The following is a 23,365-nucleotide window of genomic DNA, read 5'->3' as shown; positions in this document are numbered from 1 at the left end:
CCCTGTCCTTCTCCAGTGGTTTTTGTCTGGAAGGGTTTCACTGGAGCTCTGGCTTCTTCCCAGGGAAGAAATCCATAACCAGGCTTGGGGTTTGTGGTTGTTTCTAGGGGGAGCCTGGAAATACCCGTAACAACTGTGATAGACCAGAGCCCCCCCGCCCGAAGGGGAGTAGGTTTGGGGTTAATGGGACAGACCCTTACCTGTGAAATTGTGCAGGTACCACTTAATTTTGAGAATAGTCTCATTTTGACCAGCAAACTTCTGCTCATCCACTTCACAGGGCTTACTGCTTTTGTTTCTTGTTCTCCAGCAGACACAGAATCCCAGAATCACTCAGGTTGGAAAAGCCCCTCGGGATCATCGAGTCCAACCCTCAGCCCGACTCTACAAAGTTCTCCCCTACCCCACATCCCCCCACAGCTCATCCAAACGGCCCTTAAACACACCCAGGGATGGGGACACCTCTCTCCTTGTGCTCAAAACAGCATCTGAGAATTGAAGATCAGTCTGATAAGGGAATAAACTGAGATTACCAAAGTACTTTCCTACAAAACCATGCCTGCGTGGTCAGTGCAGCTTCAGGGGCTGGGGAGCCAGCTCTGCCCTGGCCCCTGGTAGCTTGTTCTCTGAACGTTGGCAGGCGGCGGAGGCTGCTCTGTTCTGTCCTATTTTGAGAAATTACAATTTCACCCTGAACAAAACAACGTTGTCTGCTGTGGGAGACAGACGTGGCATGTGCTGCTGCCGGGAGGGGGATTGCCCTGGTAAACGGGGCCATTTCCAGCATTATGTTTGACTGAAATGAGTAACTTTCCTCAGTTCAGCGCTAGGGATCGGCTGCCGGTCTCCCGTGGGTGTTTCATCACTTGGCAAAACCAGTCGCAGCAAATTGCGGCTGATCTCACACCTGCCAGGCTTTACCTTTTGCGGAAGGGAAAATGCCAATCCTATTAATTTTTTTCCTTTCTTGCTGTTGCCAGACAGATGCAGGAAGGGAAGCCAGGTCTTCGTGGCTGGAAGATCAGTCCCTGGATAACCTCAATTTTCAGAATAGCCGAGCACCCTCCTCTCAGGAGTTCCTGCTGTGAGTTTCCCCTCTTTGCCTAACAGTCTAAAAGAAACAAATTGGATCATCAGGCGATGCCTGAGGTCGTGGTCTGGGTCGAATACAACGCCCTATACCTGCAGGTGGAAGAGCAAACATAACAAAGAACTAGTTGATGGACTTTACCCTTCGGGGAGACCTTCCTTGTAGCCGAAATGTAGGGAAACGAGCCAGACTTTGGCTCTTCCTGCACAACTTTGGAGCACCGTCCCCGGTCTCTCTGCTCCTCATCCCTGAAATGAATTTGAGGCAGGGGTGAGGGCGGCTCTGGCGCGGGACCTCGCCTATCCTGAATATCCAGCAGGCCAGGATGATATCCAGGGCACCACCCCAAGCGTCACCCACATAAAAACCACCCCACAAGCGAAACTGGGGCTGCTATCAGCTGTTGTGTGTGCGCGTAAGATATAAACACCCTTTATCCTTAATGTGCTTCAAAGCTTTATATCCTCTCAAAGCTCAGTCCTGTTCCCTTCTGCTTTGGGAGGGAGATGGATGGGTGTCCCAGCTGTTGTAAAGCACCCAGCCCCACGATAAACCCTGCTGTTCTGGGAGGTAGTGCTCTTTTTAGGTTTGTTTGTGTCCTAGGAAACACAAAAAGCTAATTATTCCCAATGTGGTGCTCAGCAGAAAATGGTCCTTTATGCCCTGCCCTCATCACATGGGTTGCTGGTGGCAGCATCACATGAGAGCGGCTCCCCTGTAAGTGAAAATCGAGCCTTTGTGCTCCTTATCTGATCCGTCTTGGCAAGCGAAAAGCCTGAGCTCTTTCCAGACAGACAACAGCCTAAATGTGAGAGGGGCTGAGGGTAACGGAGCCCTGCGTGCTCACCTCCCGCCTGCCTGTTTGATACCGGCCCCTCCGCGCCCTCGCTGGGGTTAGCTGAGCGACGCCGCCCCCACAGAGCTGGGTTTCCTTGTGCCTTTCACACATCAAACTTGTAGATTGTCTTTTTTTTTTTTTTTTTTTTGGGGAGGGGGGAGGCAGCAGGATGACCCAGCAGTAAAATGAAAATTCCCTTTTTGCAAAGTCAAAGGATGAGGGCGGGGAGGGTGGTACATGCTCCCTGAGGCTTTCTCTTGGGTGTGCGCGGGGGTTAACCCCCCTCTGAGAGACTTAAGACACCAAGGGGGGTGGGAACTCCTCGTCCCCTTCTCTGCCATCCCCCTGCCCTGAGCCGGGAGGGGGGGACACACCTTATTGGGGGGGGGTGGGGAGCCCTCCCCTCTCCGCGGGGCGGCTGCCAGGGGTGTTTGTTGTTTGACATGTTGCAGCCACGCTCCCCGGGGAGGGCAGGGCCGCGCTCCAGCCCACTTGTGCAACGTGGCTGACGTGCACGGGTGTAACCGTCACCGGGCACGACAACACTCGGATCTGCCTGTACCAGCCAGGGGGGAGCCGGCCCCGGGGGGGACACGCTGCTGTCCCCCGTCCCCCCTCCCCTGCCAGCTCTGCGCCCCCAAAGCCAGGCGCTGAGCCCCACAGCCACCCTCAGCTTCCCCAGGCCTTGTGCCTCGCCCCCCCCCCAGCTCCGGGAGCCCCTTCCCGGGGGCTTCGTGTCCCGCCGGGGGGTCCCCGCGCACGTGGGCGGCTGCACCTTGTGAATGGGCCGGGGTGGGCCTGGCGCGCCCCCGGCTACCTGTCGCTTCGGCCAATCAGAAAATCGCTCCGCCGCTCCCCACCCTCGCCGCATCGCCAATCAGAGGGCTGTCGCTAGGTAGATTAGAGCCCGGGGTTAAAAAGCAGAGGGCGGGCTCGCGCCCATGGTGCAAGCGCTGCCGGCCAATCACAGGAGGAGCAAGGCGGTGATTGACGAAGGAATGGGCTAACCAGAAGGCGCGGGGCGGGGCGGGCCGCGGGGGAGGTGTGCCCCGACCGAGAGCGACGTCTCCCGCAGCCAACCACAAGGCGGGGGCGCGGCGCTGGGGCGGGGCGCGGGGCGTGGAGCGCCAATGGCGAGCGAGGGGCGAGCGAGGGGCGGGCGCGGGGGGGCGGGCGGCGGCGGGCCCGGTGGCGGGGCGGCGGCGGCGGCGGCCGGAGTCGCCATGGGGCCGCGCGGGGCGGCGCGGCTGGCGGTGGCGCTGGCGCTGGCGGCGGCGGCGGGGGCGGCGCTGGGGCTGCGGGTGAGGACCCGGGCCCGGTCCCCCCGCGGCGGCGGGCTGGCGGCGGCGGCGGGCGGAGAGGCCTGCGGCGGCCTGCGCGGTGTCCCGGCCGCCCTCGGCAACAACACGCACCAGGTGAGCCGGCGGGCGGGGCCGCGGGCCCGGGCGGGCGGACAGACAGACAGACAGACAGACAGCCCCCAGAGCCACCGCGTCGGGGCACCGGGGAACCCCCAGGAGCTACCGGGGAGGGCGGGGACCTTCCCGGGGTCCGGGTCAGGCGGGACAGACTCCCCCCGCCCCGCCCCGCCCCGCCCCGGCCGGAGCCTTGTGGGCTGGACGGACGGACAGACGGACAGACGGACAGCTCCCCGCCCTGCGCCCTGACAGCGCCTGGCGCGGGGAGGTGATTTCTTGGGGGGGGGCGGGACGGACGGACGGACGGACGGACAGACAGACATGCCCTTCCCTGAATCCCCTGGGACGGACGGACAGATGGACAGACAGACACACCCCCTCGCCCCTACATCTCCCCAGGGCGGACAGACAGACCCTGTCCTCCCTGTGCCAGCTGGGGCCGGCCGGGGCGGACTGACAGACATTCCGCTAAGAGACAGACCGACAGACCGACCGACAGACCGACAGACAGACAGGCAGACAGACAGACAGACACTGCCCTGCATGCGCCAGCCGAGGCACCTGCTGCAGCGGGCCGGGCTCCATGAGCAGGGACGGACAGACGGACAGACAGGCAGCACAGACAGTGGGGAGCAGACACGCCCCCCGCCCCGCCGGACAGACTCGGGGGCAGGGAAGGACACACGGACAGACAGACAGACGGACACTGCAGCGGGATCCCGACCTTGTTCCCACCGCGGGAGCGGCTGCGAGTTGAACATTAACCCGGGGCTGGCGCCGCTCCCCGGGGGGGGCCGGATCGGTGTGGGATCGGTGTGGGATCAGTACCGGGATCTGTGTCAGGATCAGTGCCAGGATCTGTGCTGGATCAGTGCCGGGATCAGTACCAGGATCTGTGCTGGATCAGTGCCAGGATCAGTGCCGGGATCTGTGCTGGATCAGTGCTGGGATCAGTACCAGGATCAGTGCCGGGATCAGTACCGGGATCTGTGTCAGGATCAGTGCCAGGATCTGTGCTGGATCAGTGCCGGGATCAGTGCTGGGATCTGTGTTGGATCGGTGCTGGGACCAGTGTTGGGATCAGTACTGGGATCTGTGCCAGGATCACTGTGGGATCAGTACCAGGATCAGTGCTGGGATCATTACCAGGATCTGCGCTGGACCAGTGCCGGGATAGTGCCAGGATCAGTGCTGGATCACTGTGGGATCAGTGTCGGGATCAGTACCAGGATCAGTGCTGGGATCTGTGCTGGATCAGTGCTGGGATCGGTGCTGGGATCAGTACCAGGATCTGTGCTGGATCAGTGCTGGGATCAGTACCAGGATCAGTGCTGGGATCAGTACCAGGATCTGTGCTGGATCAGTGCTGGGATCAGTACCAGGATCACTGTGGGATCAGTACCAGGATCAGTACCAGGATCAGTGCCGGGATCAGTACCAGGATCACTGTGGGATCAGTACCAGGACCTGTGCTGGATCGGTGCCAGGATCCGCTGGCTCTTGGCCACCATCTGTGCCCGCTCTGCCGGCCCGGCCGGTTGCTGGTTGCCACTGGTTGCCGCTTGGTGGTGGTGGCTTTGCCAGCCCAGTTTGACCAGTCCTTTGACTGGTCCTGCGCCAATTCACATTTTTTTCCCCCCTTCCCCTTTTTTTCCCCCCATAAGGCGAAGCCTCCTGCCAAGTGGGTCATGGGGATGGGGTGACACCATGGGGTCCCCTCCCTGTGTCGTCCCCCCCCCCCGTGGGCGATGGGGACAGCCACGGCCATGACCTTGTTCCCACCGCAGGGCTTCTCTTCTCCCCTGCCTGCTGCGGGCAGAGCCGGGGGCTGCCAGCAGCTCTGTCCCCAGACATCCCACGAGTGTCCCCAGGCACCCCACGAGTGTCCCCAACTGCCCTTACCCTGCTGCCCACTCGTGTCCAGCCACTCCAGTCCGTACCAGTGCCCCCCAGTGCCACCGAGGGGGTCTCTGGCTTGCAGGCAGCTGCCTGGCACCCTGCCTGCTCCGGGAGGGATGGTCGGACACGGGGGGACATGGGCTGTGGGAGCCTTTTCCAGTGTCTGAGTGGGGCGGGGGGGGCCCAGCACGATGTGGGGGGGGCTGAGTGGCACATGGTGGGGACCCTCCCACACCCGTGTGCCATGGGGACAGCTCAGTGTCACCTTCCTGGGGAGGTGGCAGGGGGAGGCACCGGGACTCTGGGGTCCCCTGGGAGGGGGTGGCCATGGGGCACACTGCAGCTCTGCCCTGCTCTGGGGGGGGGACCAGTGCTCACTCCCCCCGCCAGCTCTAACAGTCCTTCTGCCATCTCTTCCCTCACAGTGTGTCTTTGACGACCTCAGCGGCTCCGTGTCACTCTCCTGGGTGGGCGACAGCACAGGGGTAAGCACTGTAGGGGTGCTGGGGGGGCAGCTGCGGTTCCCTCTGGGGGGGACAGACGGACACAACAGTTGCCCCCTCCTGTGCCCGAGGGGCTGTGGGGCCCATGGGACCTGAAGCAGGGACTGGGATGGAGAGAGGGGGGTGCCCAGGGAGGGGACAGCCCTTTGTGCAGGGGGGCGGGACAGCCCTTCTCCCTTTGGGGGGGGGTGGGGGGGGCAGCCTTCTAGCTCCGGGTGTGACCCTGCCTGTCCCTGCCCAGGTCATCCTTGTCCTGACGACGTTCCAAGTGCCGCTGGTGATCGTGAGCTTTGGGCAGTCCAAGCTCTACCGCAGGTGAGCCCCCTCACACCCACCCCCTCAACCTCGGGACCCCATGGGTGGCACAGCGGGGTCTGGCACGCGTGGGGGGGTGGGCTGGGAGCAGGTCCTGAGTCCCCACATTGGCTCACAGCCGTGCTGATTCCGCCCTTGCAGCGAGGACTATGGGAAAACCTTCAAGGACATCACCGGCCTCATCAACAACACCTTCATCCGGACAGAGTTCGGCATGGCGATCGGCCCGGAGAACTCGGGAAAGGTAGGAGGGGGCAGCGTGTCACTCAGAGAGGGACCTGGGGGGGTTGATTGATACCCGGCTGAACAGGAGCCAGCAGTGTGCCCAGGTGGCCAAGAAGGCCAATGGCATCCTGGCTTGTATCAGCACCAGCGTGGCCAGCAGGGACAGGGAAGGGATCTGACCCCTGTGCTCGGCACTGGTGAGGCCGCCCCTCGATGAGTGGGTTCAGTTTTGGTCCCCTCACTCCAAAAAGGCCATTGAATGACTCGAGCGTGTCCAGAGAAGGGCAACGGAGCTGGTGCAGGGTCTGGAGCACAGGTCTGATGGGGAGCGGCTGAGGGAACTGGGGGGGTTTAGTCTGGAGAAGAGGAGGCTGAGGGGAGACCTCCTGGCCCTCTGCAACTCCCTGAAAGGAGGGTGCAGAGAGGGGGGATGAGTCTCTTGAGCCAAGGACCCAGCGCCAGGCCAAGAGGGAATGGCCTCAAGCTGCGCCAGGGCAGGGTCAGACTGGCTCTTAGGAAGGATTTCTTTGCAGAAGGGGTTGTTGGGCGTTGGAATGGGCTGCCCAGGGCAGGGGGGGAGTCCCCATCCCTGGAGGGGTTGAAGAGTCGGGTTGACCCAGCGCTGAGGGATCTGGTGGAGTTGGGAACGGTCAGGGTGAGGTTCATGGTTGGGCTGGAGGAGCTTCAAGGGCTTTTCCAACCTGGATGATTCTGGGATTCTGTGCCAGGATGCTGGTGAGCCGGGACACCCCCCTGCGCCCAGCAGCCCCCCACCCCAGGCTGGACGGGCTGTGGTGGTTTTTGTTCTGGAGCTCCCGGCATGGCTGAGCCCCCCCGTTCCCCACACCCAGGTCATCCTGACGGGCGACGTCTCCGGTGGCAGCCGTGGCGGCAGGATCTTCCGCTCGTCTGATTTTGCCAAGAATTTCATCCAGACGGATTTGCCCTTCCACCCCCTGGTGCAGATCACCTACCACCCCCAAAACTCAGACTTCCTGCTGGCCCTCAGCACCGAGGTGAGGGGGGGAGCCAGGATGAGACCCTGGCTGGGGACGGTGAAGGCTTCTGGTGGTGCTTCCCCAAGGATCAGCTGGATCAGGGCTGCGTGTCCGGGGCTCTGTGCCTGGAGGATGCGTGTGGCCCCAGGATGGGTTGGGGGGGACACACATGGTTGAGGATGGGGGTTTGCAGCCCCAGAATTGGGGGGAGACTGTTGGGGGCTGGGGGGGTTGTCCATATCCAACCTCTCGGCTCTTGCAGAACGGCCTCTGGGTCTCCAAAGATTTTGGGGAGAAGTGGGAGGAGATCCACAAAGCCGTCTGCCTGGCCAAGTGGTGAGTGGCTGCCTGCTTTGGGGGGGGGACGGGAAATGATTTGGGGGGGGCGCTGACTGCAGCCTGAGCAGCAGGGGTACACCCACCCACCCAAACCCCTCTCTGAGGGATGGGATGAATCTGCGGGTGGTGGCATCCTGGGCCACCCTGTCCCACCTGCTTTTGGGTGTCCCCCCCCCCTCCCCTCCTCTTCCTCAGGGGTGCGAACGACACCATCTTCTTCACCACCTTCCTGAACAACTCCTGCAGTAAGTGCTTCTTGATCTCCAGTCACCTCTCTGGGGGCCCCCCATCACTTTGGGAGCTCTGCGGGGGGCTCTGGTTCACCCCCAGAGATCCACCCCCCAGCAGAGCCCCCCACAGAGAGCACGGTGGTCCCAGCAGAAAAACTGGGATTAGCTGGGAATACCCAGAGCTGGGACACTGGAGGGGGACATACTGGGACGCTGCGGGGGGACACAGCTCCCGTGACGGCTGACGAAGCTGGAGGCAGCTCCGGGCTCGTTAATCCACTGTCCCTTCTTCTTAAGAAGCTGATCTGGGGTTACTGGAGCTAAAGAAAACCTCCGACTTCGGCAAGACCTTCAAGGTCATCGGCACCAAGATTTACTCCTTCGGGCTGGGAGGACGCTTTCTTTTTGCCTCCGTTATGACAGAGAAGGTCCTTGTCCCCCTTCCTGGCACTGCTGGAGAGCAGGCAGCGGTGGCTCGTCCCTGCCTGCAGCTCTCCCCGGCCTCCCTGCGAGGAGGATGAAGGATGACGATGCTTTGGGTTCCCCAGGGTACCACGAGGCGCATTCACGTCTCCCTCGACCAGGGCGAGACCTGGAACATGGCCCAGCTCCCCTCCGTCGGGCACGAGCAATTTTACTCCATCCTGGCCGCTAACGACGACCTGGTGTTCATGCACGTGGACGAGCCGGGCGGTGAGTGGGGACCGGGCTGCGTGTGACGGGGACAAGGACACGTCCCGGGGCTGGGGGACACAACTGGAAACCTCTCTGCAGCAAGCAAGCCAGCGCCTCACCCCAGCACAGGGCTCTCCACGCAGCAGTAGCTCTGCTGCGCCTTGGAGGAAGGACTGTCTCATTAAGGCATCGCTAATTAGCAGGCTGCTCGCTCCGGTTTGCAGCGCGCGGGGGTCTGTGACCACGCTGGGTCTGTTTTGCAGCATTTGGGGGTTTCTTCTCTTTCTGAAACACCCCGGGGGTTTGCTGATGCCAGTCTGCAGTGGCCCCCCCAGCCCCTCCCTCACTGCTGTCCCCACGTTCCTCTCGCAGACACGGGTTTTGGCACCATCTACACCTCCGACGACCGCGGCATCGTCTACTCCAAGTCCTTGGAGCGGCACCTCTACACCACCACGGGCGGGGAGACCGACTTCACCAACGTCACCTCGCTGCGGGGCATCTACATCACCAGCGTCCTCTCCGAAGGTGGGCGGCCGCGTCTCCGTCCCCGCCCCGAAACTGGGGTTGTGCCTCCCCAGGGATGGGATCTGGGACCTGGGGTTACTGGAGGGGAGCGTGACCCTCGTGCAGGGCGGGGGTGAGGACGTGCTGGGCATCCTCCTCTTCCTCCTCCTCCCACCAGACAACTCCATCCAGTCCGTCATCACTTTTGACCGTGGTGGGGAGTGGGTGCCGCTGCGGAAACCCAAAAACACCACCTGTGACTCCACGGCCAGGAGCAAGGAAGAGGTGGGTCTGTCCCCCCCCGAGGGGGTCCCGGTGCCGTTTCCCTGGGTACCCTCTGTCCTGGCTCTGCCGAGGGGATGCTCAGGGGCGAGCGAATCCATCCTGCAGCTCCCATGGGAGATGCTGAGGGTGTGGGGCCGGCCGGGTGTGGGGCCGTGGGTCTCACCGTGGGGCTGTGGGTCTCACTGTAGGGCCATGGGTCACACCATGGGCCTATGGGTCTCACTGTGGGGCTGTGGGTCTCACTGTGGGCCTATGGGTCTCAGTGTGGGGCCGTGGGCCTCAGTGTGGGGCTGTGGGTCTCACCATGGAGCTGTGGCTCACACCGTGGGCCTGTGGGTCTCACCGTGGGGCCATGGGTCTCACTATGGGGCCGTGGCTCACACCGTGGTGCTGTGGCTCACACTGTGGGGCTGTGGGTCTCACCATGGAGCTGTGGGTCACACCATGGGCCTGTGGGTCTCACCGTGGGCCTGTGGGTCTCAATGTGGGGCCATGGGTCTCACTGTGGGGCCGTGGCTCACACCGTGGGGCTGCCTGACGAGCCCTGAGCAGGCTGGGGAGGGTCCAGCACCCCCCTCGGAGTTAACGGGCGAACGTTCCCCCGCGGCGCGTGGTCCCCGCGGGCTCCTGGACGGGCTCTCCTCTCGCGCTTGCAGTGCAGCCTCCACATCCACGCCTCCTACAGCATCTCCCAGAAGCTGAACGTCCCCATGGCTCCCCTCTCCGAGCCCAACGCCGTCGGCATCGTCATCGCCCACGGTACCGAGCCTCGCGGGGACGGAGAGCCCGTATTTACGTGTGTGTGTGTGTGTGTGTGTGTGTGTGTGTGTCCTGAATCACGCTGTGCTTTTCCCAGGGAGCGTCGGAGGGGCCATCTCGGTGATGAGCCCCGATGTCTACATCTCGGACGACGGGGGCTACACCTGGGCGCGGATGCTGGAGGGGCCACACCATTACGCCATCCTGGACTCGGGCGGCCTCATCGTCGCCATCGAACACACCAGCCAGCCTGTCAACGTCATTGAGTAAGGCCGCCCCTCGATGAGTGGGTTCAGTTTTGGGCCCCTCACTCCAAAAAGGCCATTGAATGACTCGAGCGTGTCCAGAGAAGGGCAACGGAGCTGGTGCAGGGTCTGGAGCACAGGTCTGATGGGGAGCGGCTGAGGGAACTGGGGGGGTTTAGTGTGGAGAAGAGGAGGCTGAGGGGAGACCTCATGGCCCTCTGCAACTCCCTGAAAGGAGGGTGCAGAGAGGGGGGAGGAGTCTCTTGAGCCAAGGACCCAGCGCCAGGACAAGAGGGAATGGCCTCAAGCTGCGCCAGGGCAGGGTCAGACTGGCTCTTAGGAAGGATTTCTTTGCAGAAGGGGTTGTTGGGCGTTGGAATGGGCTGCCCAGGGCAGGGGGGGAGTCCCCATCCCTGGAGGGGTTGAAGAGTCGGGTTGACCCAGCGCTGAGGGATCTGGTGGAGTTGGGAATGGTCAGGGTGAGGTTCATGGTTGGACTGGAGGAGCTTCAAGGGCTTTTCCAACCGAGATGATTCTGTGAGTACACACAGGCTGAGGAGGGGAGGGTCTCACTGGATTTTGGGGGGGGACTCCCCAAGCAAAGTGGGGACAGGGGGTTGCTGCAGGAGGTGCCTCCCGGCCCACCCGGGTGCTGATTGACCCCTCGCCTGGCAGGTTCTCGACGGACGAAGGGCAGTGCTGGTATCAGTACACTTTCTCCAAGGACCCCATTTTCTTCACTGGTCTGGCGTCCGAGCCGGGGGCTCGTTCCATGAACGTCAGCGTCTGGGGCTTCCGAGGGAGCTTTCTCTCCCGCAAGTGGGTCTCCTACACCATTGACTTCAGCGAGCTGCTCAGCAGGACCTGTGAGAGCTGCCGGGGGCTGGGGACAAGCAGGGCTGGGGACAGCCAGGGCTGGGCTGGGGGACTCTTGCCCCCAGCCGTCGGTGCGGGTGATGGTGGCAGAGTTTGTCCCGGGGGGAGCGCGGCCTTTGGTCCCCAACGGGGGGGACACGGGGTGAGCGCTCGGGGTTCCCGTGCCCTGCCCGTGGCTGCGTCCTGCCGAGCGCTGGGGTGGTGCTGTCCTCCTCCCCTTCCCCGGGGACCCCTCAGGCGCGGCGCTGAGCCCTCTCCCTCACAGGCGAGGACAAGGACTACACCATCTGGCTGGCACACTCCAGCAACACCAGTGACCCCACCGACGGCTGCATACTGGGCTACAAGGAGCAATACCGGCGTCTCCGCAAGTCCTCGGTGTGTCAGAACGGCCGGGACTACACGGTGACCAAGCAGCCGTCCGTCTGTCCCTGCACGCTGGAGGATTTCCTCTGGTAGCCTCCGTCTTCACGTCTCCCTCCTTCTGTCCCCATTTCGGGCCAGGTGTCACCCTCCTTCAGCCCAGGTCCCCGAGCGGGGTCTCATCTCCTTTTCTCTTAGAATCCCAGAATCATTCAGGTTGGAAAAGCCCCTCGGGATCATCGAGTCCAACCCTCAGCCCGACTCTACAAAGTTCTCCCCTACCCCACATCCCCCCACAGCTCATCCAAACGGCCCTTAAACACACCCAGGGATGGGGACTCCACCCCCTCCCTGGGCAGCCTATTCCACTCTCTGACCACTCTTTCTGGGAAACATTTGTTCCTCATGTCCAGCCTGAACCTCCCCTGTTGCAGTTTCAAGCCGTTCCCTCTTGTTCTGTCACTAATTCCCTGGGAGAAGAGACCAGCACCAACCTCTCCACAACGTCCTTTCAGGGAGCTGTAGAGAGTGATGAGTCTCCCCTCACCTTCTCCTCCTCACACTGAACAGTCCCAGCTCCTTCAATGGCTCCTCACAGGATTTATTCTCCAGGCCCTTCCCCACCTCGTTGCCCTCCTCTGCCCTCGCTCCAGCCCCTCGAGATCTCTTCGGATTTGAGGTGCCCAAACCTGGACACAACCCTCCAGGTGTGGCCTCTCCAGTGCAGAGCACAGGGGGACTGTCACCTCCCTGCTTCTGCTGGTCACACTATTTCTAACACAAGCCAGGATGCCGTGGCTTTCTTGGCCACCTGGGCACACTGCTGGCTCATGGTCAGCTGCTTGTCAATGAGAACCCCCAGATCCTTCTCTTCCACAACAGCTCCAGCCACACCTCCCCGAGCCTGTAGCCATGCAGGGGGTTGTTTGTGGCCCAAATGCAGGACCTGGCACTTGCCCTTGTTGAAAGTTCTCCTCCTCCCTGCAGTGATTTTGGCTACTACCGCCCGGAGAACCAGTCTGTCTGTGTGGAGCAGCCGGAGCTGAAGGGACACGACCTGGAATTCTGCCTCTACGGCAGACGGGAGCTGCTCAAGACCAGTGGGTAAAGCTTGGCGGTGGTCGATGCTGGAGCCAGGAATCGGGGAGGAACAGGGTGGAAACCCCCCGCCCCAAATCCCCGGGGAATCCTTCACCTGCACCCAGCGGGGACAGAGCCTGCCCTGTCACCTAGATGGGGGCTGACGGGTGGCTGGGATGTGTCCGAGGGAGCTGTGGGGTCACCGGGTGTCACCTCCCCATCTCCAGGTATCGGAAAATCCCCGGGGACAAGTGTTGGGGAGGGGAGAGCCCGAGCCGGGAGGAGAAGGACATGAAGAAGAAATGCACCAGCAACTTCCTCAACCCCAGCCAGCTGGTAGGTGACGGGACACTGGCCAGGCGCGGGGACAGCTCTGGCATGGGGCCATCTCCTGCCTGTACCCGTGGAGCCAGTGGTGGCCAGGACCATCCTGCCTAAACCTGCCTGCGGCCTCTTGCCTGCCTGAATCCTGGCTGGGTGCTGCAGGACTTGGTGGCTTTTATCCCCCGGGGTGCTGGTTGTGTTTGGGGGGGGCGTGGGCACCCTCCAGCTGCCGAGGCTTCCTCCTCTCCCCGCAGGCAGCATCCGCCAGCTCCACTCCCATCATTCTGGCCGTCGTGGCCGTGCTGCTCGTCACCGCCGTGGCCGAGTCCTCCTCATCAAGAAATACGTCCTGTGGGGGCAGGTGAGGAGCTGAGCGGTGGCTGGGGGCTCCCCCCCCACCCTCCCACCCCCCAGGGATGACACTGTCCCTCCCCACATCTCTCTTCAAACCGCGGAGAGGCTTCGGAGCACCCACACACCCCGGAGCACCCACACGCTCTTCACCCAGCGTGTCCCCCAGGGTGCGGGGGGGGCTTCCTGGAGGTACAGGCAGCGTGGTCACGCCTGTGTGTGTGTGTGTGTGTGTGTGTGTGTGTGTGTGTGGTCCCATCTCTGCTCCCGCCAGGTTCCTGGTCCATCGTTACTCCGTCCTGCGGCAGCACGCGGAGGCCAACGGCGTGGAGGGGATGGACGCGCTGGACCCCGGCACCGCGGCCACCAAGGGTGGCTACCACGACGACTCTGACGAGGTGAGCGCAGGGTGGGGGCCACCAGGCGCCCCCCCCCCGCCGATCTCCAATAGGCCTGTTGGGTGGCAGGATGGGGGGCCTGGCTGGGGACACCGGTGGGTGACGGTCCCGTCTCTTCCCCCAGGACCTCTGGAGTAGCGGCGCCGACGCCGCGGACACGTCGTGCTGCCCGCACCCAGCTCCGTGCAGGCAGGGACCCCCCCCGCACCCACTCTGCCCGGGTGGGGGCACACAGGCGGGGGTTTAAACTTAATATTTCCTTCCAGCACGGGGCGCGGGGGGGCGGGGGGAGGCTTTTAGGGTCTTTTATTTTCCCCTTTTCTGGGCTATTTTAAGGATAACTAAGTATGAACTGGTGTCCCCCGTGGGGAGCCCCCCCCGACTCCCCCCCCCCACCCATGACGGCAGCGTCGGCCCTGGGGTGCTGGGGATGAGCCCCGAGGTGTCACTGCTGCCGGGGGGGGGGGGATTGGGGGGGGGCACAGCCAGGCTTGCCTGCAGCTCCCAGCCCCGCTGCCTGTTTCTTCTCCAAAGCAATACGAGCCGGGCTGCCTGCGCTGCTGCCAGCCCCCCCCCCGCGCCCCCCAGCTTAGCGGGGGGGTTCCCCATGGCCGTGGGTAACAGCTTGGCTCTGCCCCCCCCTTCCCCCCACCCCTCCCCGGGCTGGCGTTGGCCGAGGGAAACGCAGCAATAATGAATTAAAGCTTGAAGCTCTTTAGTGAGGGGCTGGGGGGGGGGGGGGGGCTCAGCCCCCTGCCCCCCCCCCCCAGCCGGCAGCGGTGCAGGCAGGACGCAGGCAGGACGGGAGGGGCTCAGAGCAGCCCCCCCGGGGCAGGTCAGTCCTTCTCTTGGCCCTGGCACCGTGTGCTGGCAGCGCCCCCCCCCCCCCCCCCGCTTGCACCCTGCCAGGTTTTGGTCCCAGCACTGTTACAGTCTCCTTACACTGGAAATCCCTTTTTTTTTTTTTTTTTTGGGGGGGGGGGTTTGCACAACGGCCCCCCCACCTCCCAGCCAGGTGTGGGGGCTTTTTGTGACACCCCCCCCGCCCCAGCTGGGGTACAGGGGCTTTGCCTGCCTCCCCCTGCCCCCCCCCAACACAGCATGAACTCCAGCGAGTTTTTTTTTTTTTTTTTGGGGGGGGGGGGGGGCATGGCCCCAGCACCTCTTGCATGTGCTTCAGCGTCCCCCCAGGACTTACCTGGGGACAGGGACGGGGACAGGGACAGAGCATAACCCCCTAACGAAAAGCCATAGCCCTGTGCCCCCCCCCCCTCCACCCCGGCCCCCCCCCCCCCACTCCCCACGGCCTGGCTGGGGAGGGGGGGGGGGACACACACACACCCCCCCCAAGGCCAGTGCAGAGTCCTGTAAATAAACCTGGATGTGTTATAACTTTGTACTGGTATTTTTTCTGTATATTTGCAATATTTGGGTTATTAGAAATAAAGCCAAAACGGACCCTGTGTGCCCTGATCTGTGTCGTGGGGGGGGGACAGGATGGGGGGGGTGTCACCCCTTGCAGGGGCGGTGCTGGAGGGGACCCAGGGGTGGCGGTAATTAAAAAGATTATAATTTATTCTGGTTTAAGGCAACTTAATACAAACCCACAGCAGACACACACACGACACGGTGGGGGGGGGGGGCACAGAAAGGGACTGTCCATGCAAGTACAAAAGTGAAGGGGGGGAACGACACAAAAAAGGACCTGGGACCCCCCCCCCCGGGAGCAGCTGGCACTCGTTGCTGGAGGATGGGGGGAGCTGATGGGTTGGGGGGGGGCTGGCGGGGTGGGGGGGGGGGGTGGGGGGGGGGGCATGCGTCACCCCCTGGGACTGGGGCTGGGGATGCCTCTGAATGTCACCAAGGCCACTGGAGGGGACCTCACACCTTGGGGGGGGGGCAAAAGGGGTTGGTGGGGGCAGTGGGGCTCTTGCCCATCCTGGCTCTGTGCTCAAGAGGGGGAGTGGGGGGGGGCTGGGGACCCCCCTGCCCCTTTTTTGGGGGGGGGCAGGATACGGCCCTCAGCACCGGTCCAGGGGGTGCAGGATGGGGATGAGGCCAACAATGGTCCCGGCTGGATGGGGGGGGGGGGGGGGGGGGGGGGGGGGGGGTCCACCACGGCCAAGGATGCTCCAAAACCAGCGAAGGTTCCACCCCCCCCATCGGGAACCCCAGAAAAGGTTGATTTATGGGGGTTTGGGGGGGGGGAGATGGAACCCCCCCAGGGCCCTGGCAGGGTCCTGCTGCCTTTTATCCCTTGCCAAAGAAAGAGGGGGGCTCAGAAAAACATCCAAGCCCCGGGGCTGGGGTGGGGGGGACACGGGGTGCCAGCCAGGTGCGGTCAGGGCTCGGGGGGCACTGGGGGGCCGGGGGGGGGTCGGGGCTGGGGGGGGGCGGGCTGGGGTTTGATGCCCCGCGCTTTCATGTAGGAGATGAACTGGTCGGGGATCTCGGCCAGGACGTCCTTGGCCAGGCGAGCCATGCTCAGCACCGGGCTGCCCCCCCCGTCCACGTAGTCACGGAAGGGGACGAACTGGGGGACACACACACACCCAGGATTTGAGGGGACCCACCATGTGTCCCCCCCCCACCACAGACCCACATCCCAGTGCCCCCTCCTCATCCCCAGTGTCCCAGCGTGTCCCCAAAACCCCAGTCCACCGCCAGTCCCAGGTACCCCCCCCATCCCAGTGCACCCCCACATCCAGGTACAACCCAAGGCCCTGTGCACCCCTTTTTCTCCACTGCAGCCCCCCCCCCATGTCCCAGTGCATCCCCCCATATCCCAGCACACCCCCAGCACGTCCCAATGCCCCCCCAATGTCCCAGTACATCCCCCCATATCCCAGCACACCCCCAAGCACATCCCAATGCCCCCCCAATGTCCCAGTACATCCCCTCCATGGCCCAGTGCACCCCCATTTCCCAGTACGTTACCCCCAGTGCCCCCCCCATGTCCTGCTGTGCCCCCCCCCCACCCCATCCTGATACACCCCCCAACCTCCAGTCCATCTCATCACCCCTCCATGCTGGACCAGTCAGTGCACCCCGGGAGCGACAGGGCCCATTTTGGGGTGCCCCGCTATGCCCCCCCCTTGCTGGGCCAGCGCGGGGGGGGGGGGTTCCCCGCTCCCTACACGGGGGGGGTTGGTACCTGCACGATGTCACGCTCGGCTACTTTGCCGCGGGGAGGAGATGCGGATGGTCGTCACCGTCCAGCTCCACCATGGCTGCAGGGTGGGGGGAGCGAGGGGGGGGGGGGGGGTCAGCAGCACCCGAGTGCCCCCCCACCGCAGGCTGGGACCCCTTTAAACCCCCCCCCCAACCCCAAAACCAGCAGCCCCCCAGCGCTGGCAGCTGCAGGCAGGCGTGTGCAGGCAGGGGAGCGGGGCTGATTCATCAGTGGCAATTACTGGGGGAGATTTAATTTTGGCTTCGCTGCCTGCCGGGTGCCAGAGCAGCCGGCTGCCGCGGGGGGGGGGGGGGGCTGCCGTGTCGCCCCCCCCCCCCCCCAAACACACCCCGGGGAGTCTCATTCAGCCCTAACGAACGCCTCCGCTCACGACCACACATCGGCCACCCCCCCCGGCTTGCGGCGAATCCTGCTGAGCCCCAACAAATTCACCTCATATTTCCCCAGCAGCCAGAGGCAGCTGTGCCCCCCCCCCGCCCTCCCCAAACCCTGCCCTGACCCCCCCAGCCCCTCTGGGGACAGGGGGGGCTGCTGAGCCGGGGTGGAATGGGGACACCCCCAGCCTTACCGTCGAACTCAGCCTGGCCGACCCCCACGATGATGATGGACATGGGGAGCTTGGCAGCCTGCAGCAGCCCGGGGGGGGGGGCAAGGGAAAAAAAAAAAAAAAAGCATCAAATTTAACACACGCAGCCCCCTCCCCAGCTCCATCCCACCCTGGCATTAACCCCCCAGCACCCACTGGGCCCTGGGGTGCAGCATCTTTGTCCCTGGGGGGAACAGGGTGACACCCCTCGGGTGCTGCCTGGTCCCCCCCCACTCTGTTGCTGCACGGTGGGGGGGGACGACGGGGGGGGATGGAGCACCCCAGCGGTTTCTCTGCTCCGTTTTGGGCCTCATCGCTGCTACCGGCCGCGCTCAGGGTGGGGATGGGGCACCCAATGCTTCGGGCTGCACCCGGGGCCGTGATGGGCACCGTGACCCCCCCCCCCCAGCACCGAAAACAGGGACTGGGAGCCCCTTGGCGCAGCACCGGCGCCCCCAAAACCAACCCCAAAGGGCACCCGGGATATTAAATAAAGAGCAAATACTATTACCAGGGCTGTGCTCCCTCCTGCCCCCGCCGGGAGCTGCCCCCCCCGGGGACACCCAGCACTGGGGGGGCACCACCGGCCTCCTGCCCGCCCCCCCCCAGCACCCCCACTCAGCTCCAGCACCCCCAACCCTCCCGCTGCCCCGGGTATTGGGGAGCCGAGATGGGGCTGAGCCGCTGCAAGGGATGGTTGGGGGATGAGGAGGAGGAGGAGGAGGAAGAAATAAAGCTCCCAGGCTGGGGTGGGTGCTGGGGTGGGCGGGGGGGGACCCAGTGGGCAGGCTGGGGCACGGCGCTTGCGGGGGCAAAGGTGCTGCTGGTGCCTTCCAAGAGCCGCCTCGGCGACAAAATTGCTTTTTTTTCTTCGCAGGACCCCTCGTGGGGGAGGAGGCAGGAGCTGCCCCCCCGCCCCCCGCAGGGGACACCACCTCCTTGACCACCGATGGCACCCGGCACCCCTGACTTGCTCGGGCACCCCAACAGCTTGGGGTACCCCATGTGGCTGGGTGTTGCACCCATCCTGGGGTACCCCGTGGTGGGTGTTGCACCCCATCAAGGGCAACTCCAGGGTGCCCCAACCAGGGGGGGCTTGACATTTCAGGGCTCCCCAGCTGGTTACTGCACCCACACAGCACCCTGTTGCACCCCACATAGCTCAGAGCACCCCAACCTCGCCCCCCATCTGTGGGACTCACGTTGACGATGGCCTCCTTGGTCTGCGCCATGTCCGAGATGACGCCGTCGGTGATGATGAGCAGCACAAAGTACTGGGACCCATCCAGCACCGCCGCCGCCGAGCTGGGGGACACCCCATGAGTGACACCGGGGGTGTGCACAGACACCCCCCCCCACCCACCAAGGGGTGCTGGGACCCCCCCCCCCCTTACCGGGCGACGTGGTTAACGACGGGGGGCGAAGTTGGTGGGTCCGTAGAGCTGGACGCTGCGCAGGCTGCGGTGATACGCCTCCAGGACGCCCTCGATGCCGCTACACGCCGGGTTGGCCGCGTCACCGTTCTGCAAGACGAGAAACCTCGGTGACGAGGACCCTGCCGATGTCCCCAAAGCCCCGGGTGGTGGTGGTGGTGGTGGGGGACACACACAAGCCCCTCACCAGCGGGAATTCATGGGACACGTGTCCGTCGGGCGGGATCTTGGCGCCGAAGCCGAGGGCGGGGAACATCTTGTCGCTGTCGTAGTCCTGGATGATTCGCCCACCGCCTTGAGGGCCATGGCGTAGGCGTTGAGCTGGTAGGGGGCTCAGGTAGTGCAGCGAGGTGGACTGCGAGGGGTTCCCTGCGTGGACGGGGGGGGGGCTCAGCCAGGCTGGGTCCACCCCCCCTCAATGATTTAAGGACCCCCCGCCTCGATAAATAACACCCGGGGGGGGGGGGGGAGGACGCAGCCCCGCGCTCACCGTTGGATTGCGGTGAAGTCGATGGCCACCGTGAAGTTGATTTGGGTCCTGGAGGTGGGGGGCGGGGGGGGGGAAGAGGCTTTAGGGACCTGGGGTGGGGGGTGCAGGATGAGATCTGTGTGTATAGGTGGGGGTAGCCCCCTCCTCAGGCCAGCTCTTGGCCCACAGACCCCAACTCAGAGACCCCCAGATCTCCCAGCGCTGAGGTTTCACCCCCCTGCACCCAGCTGGGTGGGAACACCCTGCCCGCCCCCCCCCCACCCCCCCGGCTCCGGCCCAGCCCCTGGGATCCAGATGGGGAAACTGAGGCTCGTGTGTCCCCCCCCCCCCACCTTCCTCGCTCACCCGCCCCTGATGTAGTCCAGGAAGGTGTGGTCGGACTCCACGGCGAAGGACAGCAGTGTCACCTGCCAGGGACAAGGGGCTGAGCGGGGGACAGTGGCTGCCCCCCCCCGTGTCCCCTCCCTGCGTCCCCCCCGTCCTCACCGTCCCCGAGTTCAGGTATTTCTTCTTCTTCATCTTCTTCCTGGGTTCACCACCTGGAGGAGGGGGGGTGGGTGGAGGGGAGCTGCTCGCCACGGGAGCTGCAGCCACCCCAGGGTGCAGGGGGGGCACCCTGGGAGGGGTGTAACCCCCTTGGGGTGCAGCGCTGGGGGCTGTGACACCCAGTATGGGTGCGGGACAAGGGGGCTGCTGCTGCAGCCCAGGCACAGTGGGGACAGGGACCGTAACACCCCAGGGTGGGAACCCTGGGCACCATGACACCCATGGGTGCAGCACAGGGACCCCTGACACCCAGGGGTGCAGCTGGACCCCCCCCCAAGGCCCCCCGTGGGCCCCCGTCCCCGCTCTCAGCCCTCACCTCGTAGACGTTGAACTGGCTCTGTCCCCGCGCCAGCTCCGGTAGCTGGTGGTGAACTCCCCGATGAAGTCGTGGCTGTGGGGCGAGGGTGGGGGGGTCACCGACAGTCGGGGTGCGGGGCTGGGGTGGGGGTGGGGGGTGTCCCCTCGGGACTCACCTGCCATCGCGGTCCCAGTCGTACACCTCCACCTTGATGGCTCTGCAAGGCAAGGGGGGGGTGGTCAGAGCCACCTCCAGGCACCCCCAAAAGCCCAGACCCCCACCTCGGGGGCTGGGATGGGTCCCTGGGGCCGCCCCCAGCGCCTGCTCCCCGTGGGTTTGTTTTGACGCCTCCATGGGCCTTTTCCTCCTCCTTCCTCCTCCTCCTCCTCCTCCTCAGGCTTTTTCGGTGGGATATTTTTATCCCGCGTTGCCACAGCAACGTCCGACACGGGGCCAAGCCAGCGGGCGCGACGCCGCTGAGCTTTGCTCGCCAGGACACGCAGCCGGCGACTCCGGTTTTGGGGGGACACCCCCCCCACGCCCCCCGCCCTCCACCCACCCACCCCCTTGGGGCTGGCTCTGTGATGAGCCCATTGCCCAGATGGGTAAACTGAGGCACTCAGCGTAGGCGTGGGATGCTGGAGGGTTTGGGTGTCAGCGCGGGGACCACAGAGACTACGGGAAGAGGGGTGCAGAGCGGCCGCCCTCGCCTGCCCCGGGAGGAACCCGGCGCTCACCGGTCGTAGTCGCCATTGCAGAGGGCGCGGACGGGGATGGCGAACGCCTGCCAGACCGGGTTCAGCGTGTTCCGCACCACCTCCGTTCTTGTGGCAGATGGTGAAGCTGCCGGGGGGGGGACGACACACACACACACACGACACAAGGGGGTCACCCCCCTGATGCCACCCCCCCACCCCGTCACCCCAGAGGTGATTTTTGGAGACACCTCCCCCTCCAAAGCCAGCCAGCCCATTGGAGGTCCCTGAGGTGTGTCCCCCCCCGCTGTTGGTGCAAGGGGGGGTGTCCCTGAGGTTTTTTGGGGGGGGGTCACTCACGTCCCGTCCTCGTTGCTGCGGTAGAAGACCATGAAGGGGTCGGATTTGCCGAAGAAATCCTTCTTGTCCAGCTTGTTGGCGCAAAACTGCAGCGTGGCCACGTCCTGCGGTGGGGACCGGGGGGGGTGGGGTCACCGGCTCCGCACCCCCCGGGGACATCGGGGTTGCAGGATCCTGGGTTGGGTGCTGCTCGGGGTGGGGGGGGGGGGGGGGCTGATGGACCCAGGACCCATGGGACATGCCACAGGGACAAGCCAGCCCTGACCCTCATCTTCCTCAGCCCAGAGTGAGGAAGGCCCAGGGGGGGTTGCAGCCGAGGGGGGGGGGGGGGCATGTCTCAGCCCCCCCAATATGGTGTCCCCCAACTTGTCCCCCCCCCTCCCTGCAGCCACGGCTCACCCGCAGTTGCCCAGCTCTTCGGCGAGGAGGATGATGGTGCCGCACTTCTTTCCCGGGGATGCTGCTGCCAGGAGGGGCCGTGAGCCGGGGGGGGGACACACACACACCACTGAGTGAGCGGGGAGGGAGGGGGGGGGGTGTCTGTGTCCGTCCTCCCCCCCCAGGGCTGAGCACCCCAAAACTCACCCATTGGAGACAGCCGGAGCGGGGTCTCCTGCCCCGGGCATGCGTGGTGACTGTCCCCATCCTGCTGGGACACACACGGAAGGGTGATGGAGGGGATACCCCCCCCCCCCCCCAAAAAAAAGCCAGACACTCCCCCCCCCCCCCCCACTATGGGGAAACTGAGGCAGGGGCTGGGTGAGGGAGCCCGGGGCAGCCCGGAGCCGGGGCTGTCGGCAGCGGGGTCTGGTCTCCATCCCAGACACCCAGATAAGGACCCGGGCACCCCGCCAGCGCTGGGGACAGCGGGGGGGACACGGAGATGGGGACACCGGGCAGCCAGCCCAGCGCAGGGGTTACCCCCCCCCCCCGGGGGAAACCGAGGCGAGGGGCTCACGTCAGGGGCTTCTCCAGGCGGCTGCCGGCCGAGCCCACGATCTCGCCCAGGGTGCAGAAGGCCTGGCCGAGGAAATCCTGCGGAGCCGCGGTTGTCACCGAGGTCTGTCCCTGTCCCTGTCCCCAGAGCTGCGGTGGCGGGGGCTGGGGGGGGGACAGCCGGGGCCTCACACTTACGTGCTTGGAAGAGGTCGGGGCTTTTGGAGTCCACATCGTACCTGGGGACAGAGCAGGGGACCCATGGCCGAGGCAGCAGGGGTGGGGTGGCCTTGGGGACAGGGATGGCGATGGCACTGGAATTGGGGACAAGGACAGGACTGGATAGTGACAAGGACGCGCCTGGGACGGGGACAGACGCCAGCACCCGCTTGGCATCTCCTGAGCCACCGCACCCAGCCCCGCAGCGAGGAGGTGGGAGGGGGGGCACTGCCGGGGGCCGCGGTGGCCGGGGGGGGGGGGTGACACTGGGGGACAGCGTGTGGGACAGCGGTGGCACTCACAGGTCGAAGCGGAGGTTTTGCTTCTCCTCGAAGAAGTAGTCGAGGACGACTTGCGCAGAAAATCGGGGTTCAGGGAGTTGTCGATGACCTCGGTCCGGCCGAACTGGGGGACACCGGGGTGACAAGGGGACATGGGGTATGGGGACACGGGGACATGGGGACACAGGGACATGGGGACACGGGGACACGGGGACATGGGGATGGGGGGATGAAGGAATAAGACCAGAGGGGGGATGGAGCGAGGGACGGGGACAACGGGGGGACATCGGGGGACGTGTGGGACGTGAGGTGACACAGGGGCGGGAGGGGACGCGCGGGCCAGGCACGGCGGGCCCAGGTGCCCCTTTGTCATCCGGCGCGGGGCTGGCACCACGTCCTGCCCAGCCCCCGCCCGCTCATTAAGGCCCGAAGCCCCTCAATTAAGCAGCAGTTAATTACAGGGCAGCAGCGGGGCGGGGGCGGGAGGGAGCGAGGAGGGGGGGCCTGGGGCACCCCAAGGGGCGTCCCCAAGTGTCCCTCCCTGGGACGGCCACCACCTGCTGGGGCTGGCAGTGCCCTGATTGGCCAGCTGGCTGCACACCGACCAGCA

At 64.7% G+C, this 23,365-nt stretch overlaps 3 protein-coding genes across 4 annotated transcripts in view; 2 read left to right on the top strand and 1 right to left on the bottom strand.

Annotated features, from left to right (window-relative positions):
- Positions 1-3,151: 3,151 nt before the first annotated feature.
- Positions 3,152-15,176, top strand: SORT1 (sortilin 1). The gene is made up of 19 exons (XM_074850288.1): positions 3,152-3,343; positions 5,671-5,730; positions 5,990-6,063; positions 6,205-6,307; positions 7,140-7,304; positions 7,549-7,622; positions 7,821-7,870; positions 8,153-8,283; positions 8,404-8,548; positions 8,903-9,058; positions 9,216-9,322; positions 9,979-10,081; positions 10,179-10,347; positions 11,002-11,192; positions 11,468-11,657; positions 12,553-12,669; positions 12,873-12,981; positions 13,224-13,330; positions 13,595-15,176. The coding sequence occupies exons 1-19, from the start codon at positions 3,152-3,154 to the stop codon at positions 13,854-13,856; spliced, it is 2,505 nt and encodes an 834-aa protein (XP_074706389.1). The 3' UTR covers positions 13,857-15,176.
- LOC141934652 (uncharacterized) lies at positions 3,350-5,664 on the top strand. 2 transcript variants are annotated; one of them, XM_074850292.1, is made up of 2 exons: positions 3,350-4,335; positions 4,419-5,664. In XM_074850292.1, the coding sequence occupies exons 1-2, from the start codon at positions 3,668-3,670 to the stop codon at positions 5,047-5,049; spliced, it is 1,299 nt and encodes a 432-aa protein (XP_074706393.1). In that variant the 5' UTR covers positions 3,350-3,667; the 3' UTR covers positions 5,050-5,664. The 2 variants fall into 2 exon arrangements, with proteins under 2 accessions (XP_074706393.1, XP_074706394.1); XM_074850293.1 differs by having other exon boundaries at positions 3,350-4,594; positions 4,665-5,064.
- A 640-nt stretch (positions 15,177-15,816) lies between the features above and the next one.
- Positions 15,817-23,365, bottom strand: part of LOC141934667 (copine-5-like) — a 13,673-nt gene continuing 6,124 nt past the window's right edge. The window contains 26 exon segments of the mRNA XM_074850308.1: positions 15,817-16,251; positions 16,873-16,920; positions 16,923-16,948; positions 17,480-17,537; positions 18,700-18,802; positions 18,892-18,914; positions 18,916-19,020; positions 19,118-19,212; positions 19,215-19,260; positions 19,262-19,299; positions 19,410-19,468; positions 19,766-19,827; positions 19,907-19,956; positions 20,279-20,323; positions 20,326-20,357; positions 20,440-20,481; positions 21,002-21,087; positions 21,089-21,107; positions 21,320-21,423; positions 21,712-21,779; positions 21,916-21,965; positions 22,278-22,354; positions 22,454-22,462; positions 22,464-22,494; positions 22,777-22,825; positions 22,828-22,879. Of these exon segments, the coding sequence (XP_074706409.1) occupies positions 16,060-16,251; positions 16,873-16,920; positions 16,923-16,948; positions 17,480-17,537; positions 18,700-18,802; positions 18,892-18,914; positions 18,916-19,020; positions 19,118-19,212; positions 19,215-19,260; positions 19,262-19,299; positions 19,410-19,468; positions 19,766-19,827; positions 19,907-19,956; positions 20,279-20,323; positions 20,326-20,357; positions 20,440-20,481; positions 21,002-21,087; positions 21,089-21,107; positions 21,320-21,423; positions 21,712-21,779; positions 21,916-21,965; positions 22,278-22,354; positions 22,454-22,462; positions 22,464-22,494; positions 22,777-22,825; positions 22,828-22,879 (1,569 nt within the window). The 3' untranslated portion in view covers positions 15,817-16,059.

This window comes from Strix aluco, chromosome 25 (genome assembly GCF_031877795.1).
Source record: "Strix aluco isolate bStrAlu1 chromosome 25, bStrAlu1.hap1, whole genome shotgun sequence".
In the NCBI taxonomy this organism is placed as follows: Eukaryota; Metazoa; Chordata; class Aves; order Strigiformes; family Strigidae; genus Strix; species Strix aluco.
Note: the sequence above shows the minus strand (reverse complement) of the source record. Positions and strands in the feature narration are given on the sequence as shown.

Excerpts from the sequence above, each read along its gene's own strand:
- SORT1 (XM_074850288.1), top strand. The coding sequence starts at position 3,152 with ATGGGGCCGCGCGGGGCGGCGCGGCTGGCGGTGGCGCTGGCGCTGGCG. Across the intron at positions 6,064-6,204 it reads CAGTCCAAGCTCTACCGCAG|CGAGGACTATGGGAAAACCT; the intron begins GTGAGCCCCCTC and ends CCGCCCTTGCAG. Across the intron at positions 9,323-9,978 it reads CGGCCAGGAGCAAGGAAGAG|TGCAGCCTCCACATCCACGC; the intron begins GTGGGTCTGTCC and ends TCGCGCTTGCAG.
- LOC141934652 (XM_074850292.1), top strand. The coding sequence starts at position 3,668 with ATGCCCTTCCCTGAATCCCCTGGGACGGACGGACAGATGGACAGACAG. Across the intron at positions 4,336-4,418 it reads CGGGATCAGTACCGGGATCT|TGTTGGGATCAGTACTGGGA; the intron begins GTGTCAGGATCA and ends TGCTGGGACCAG.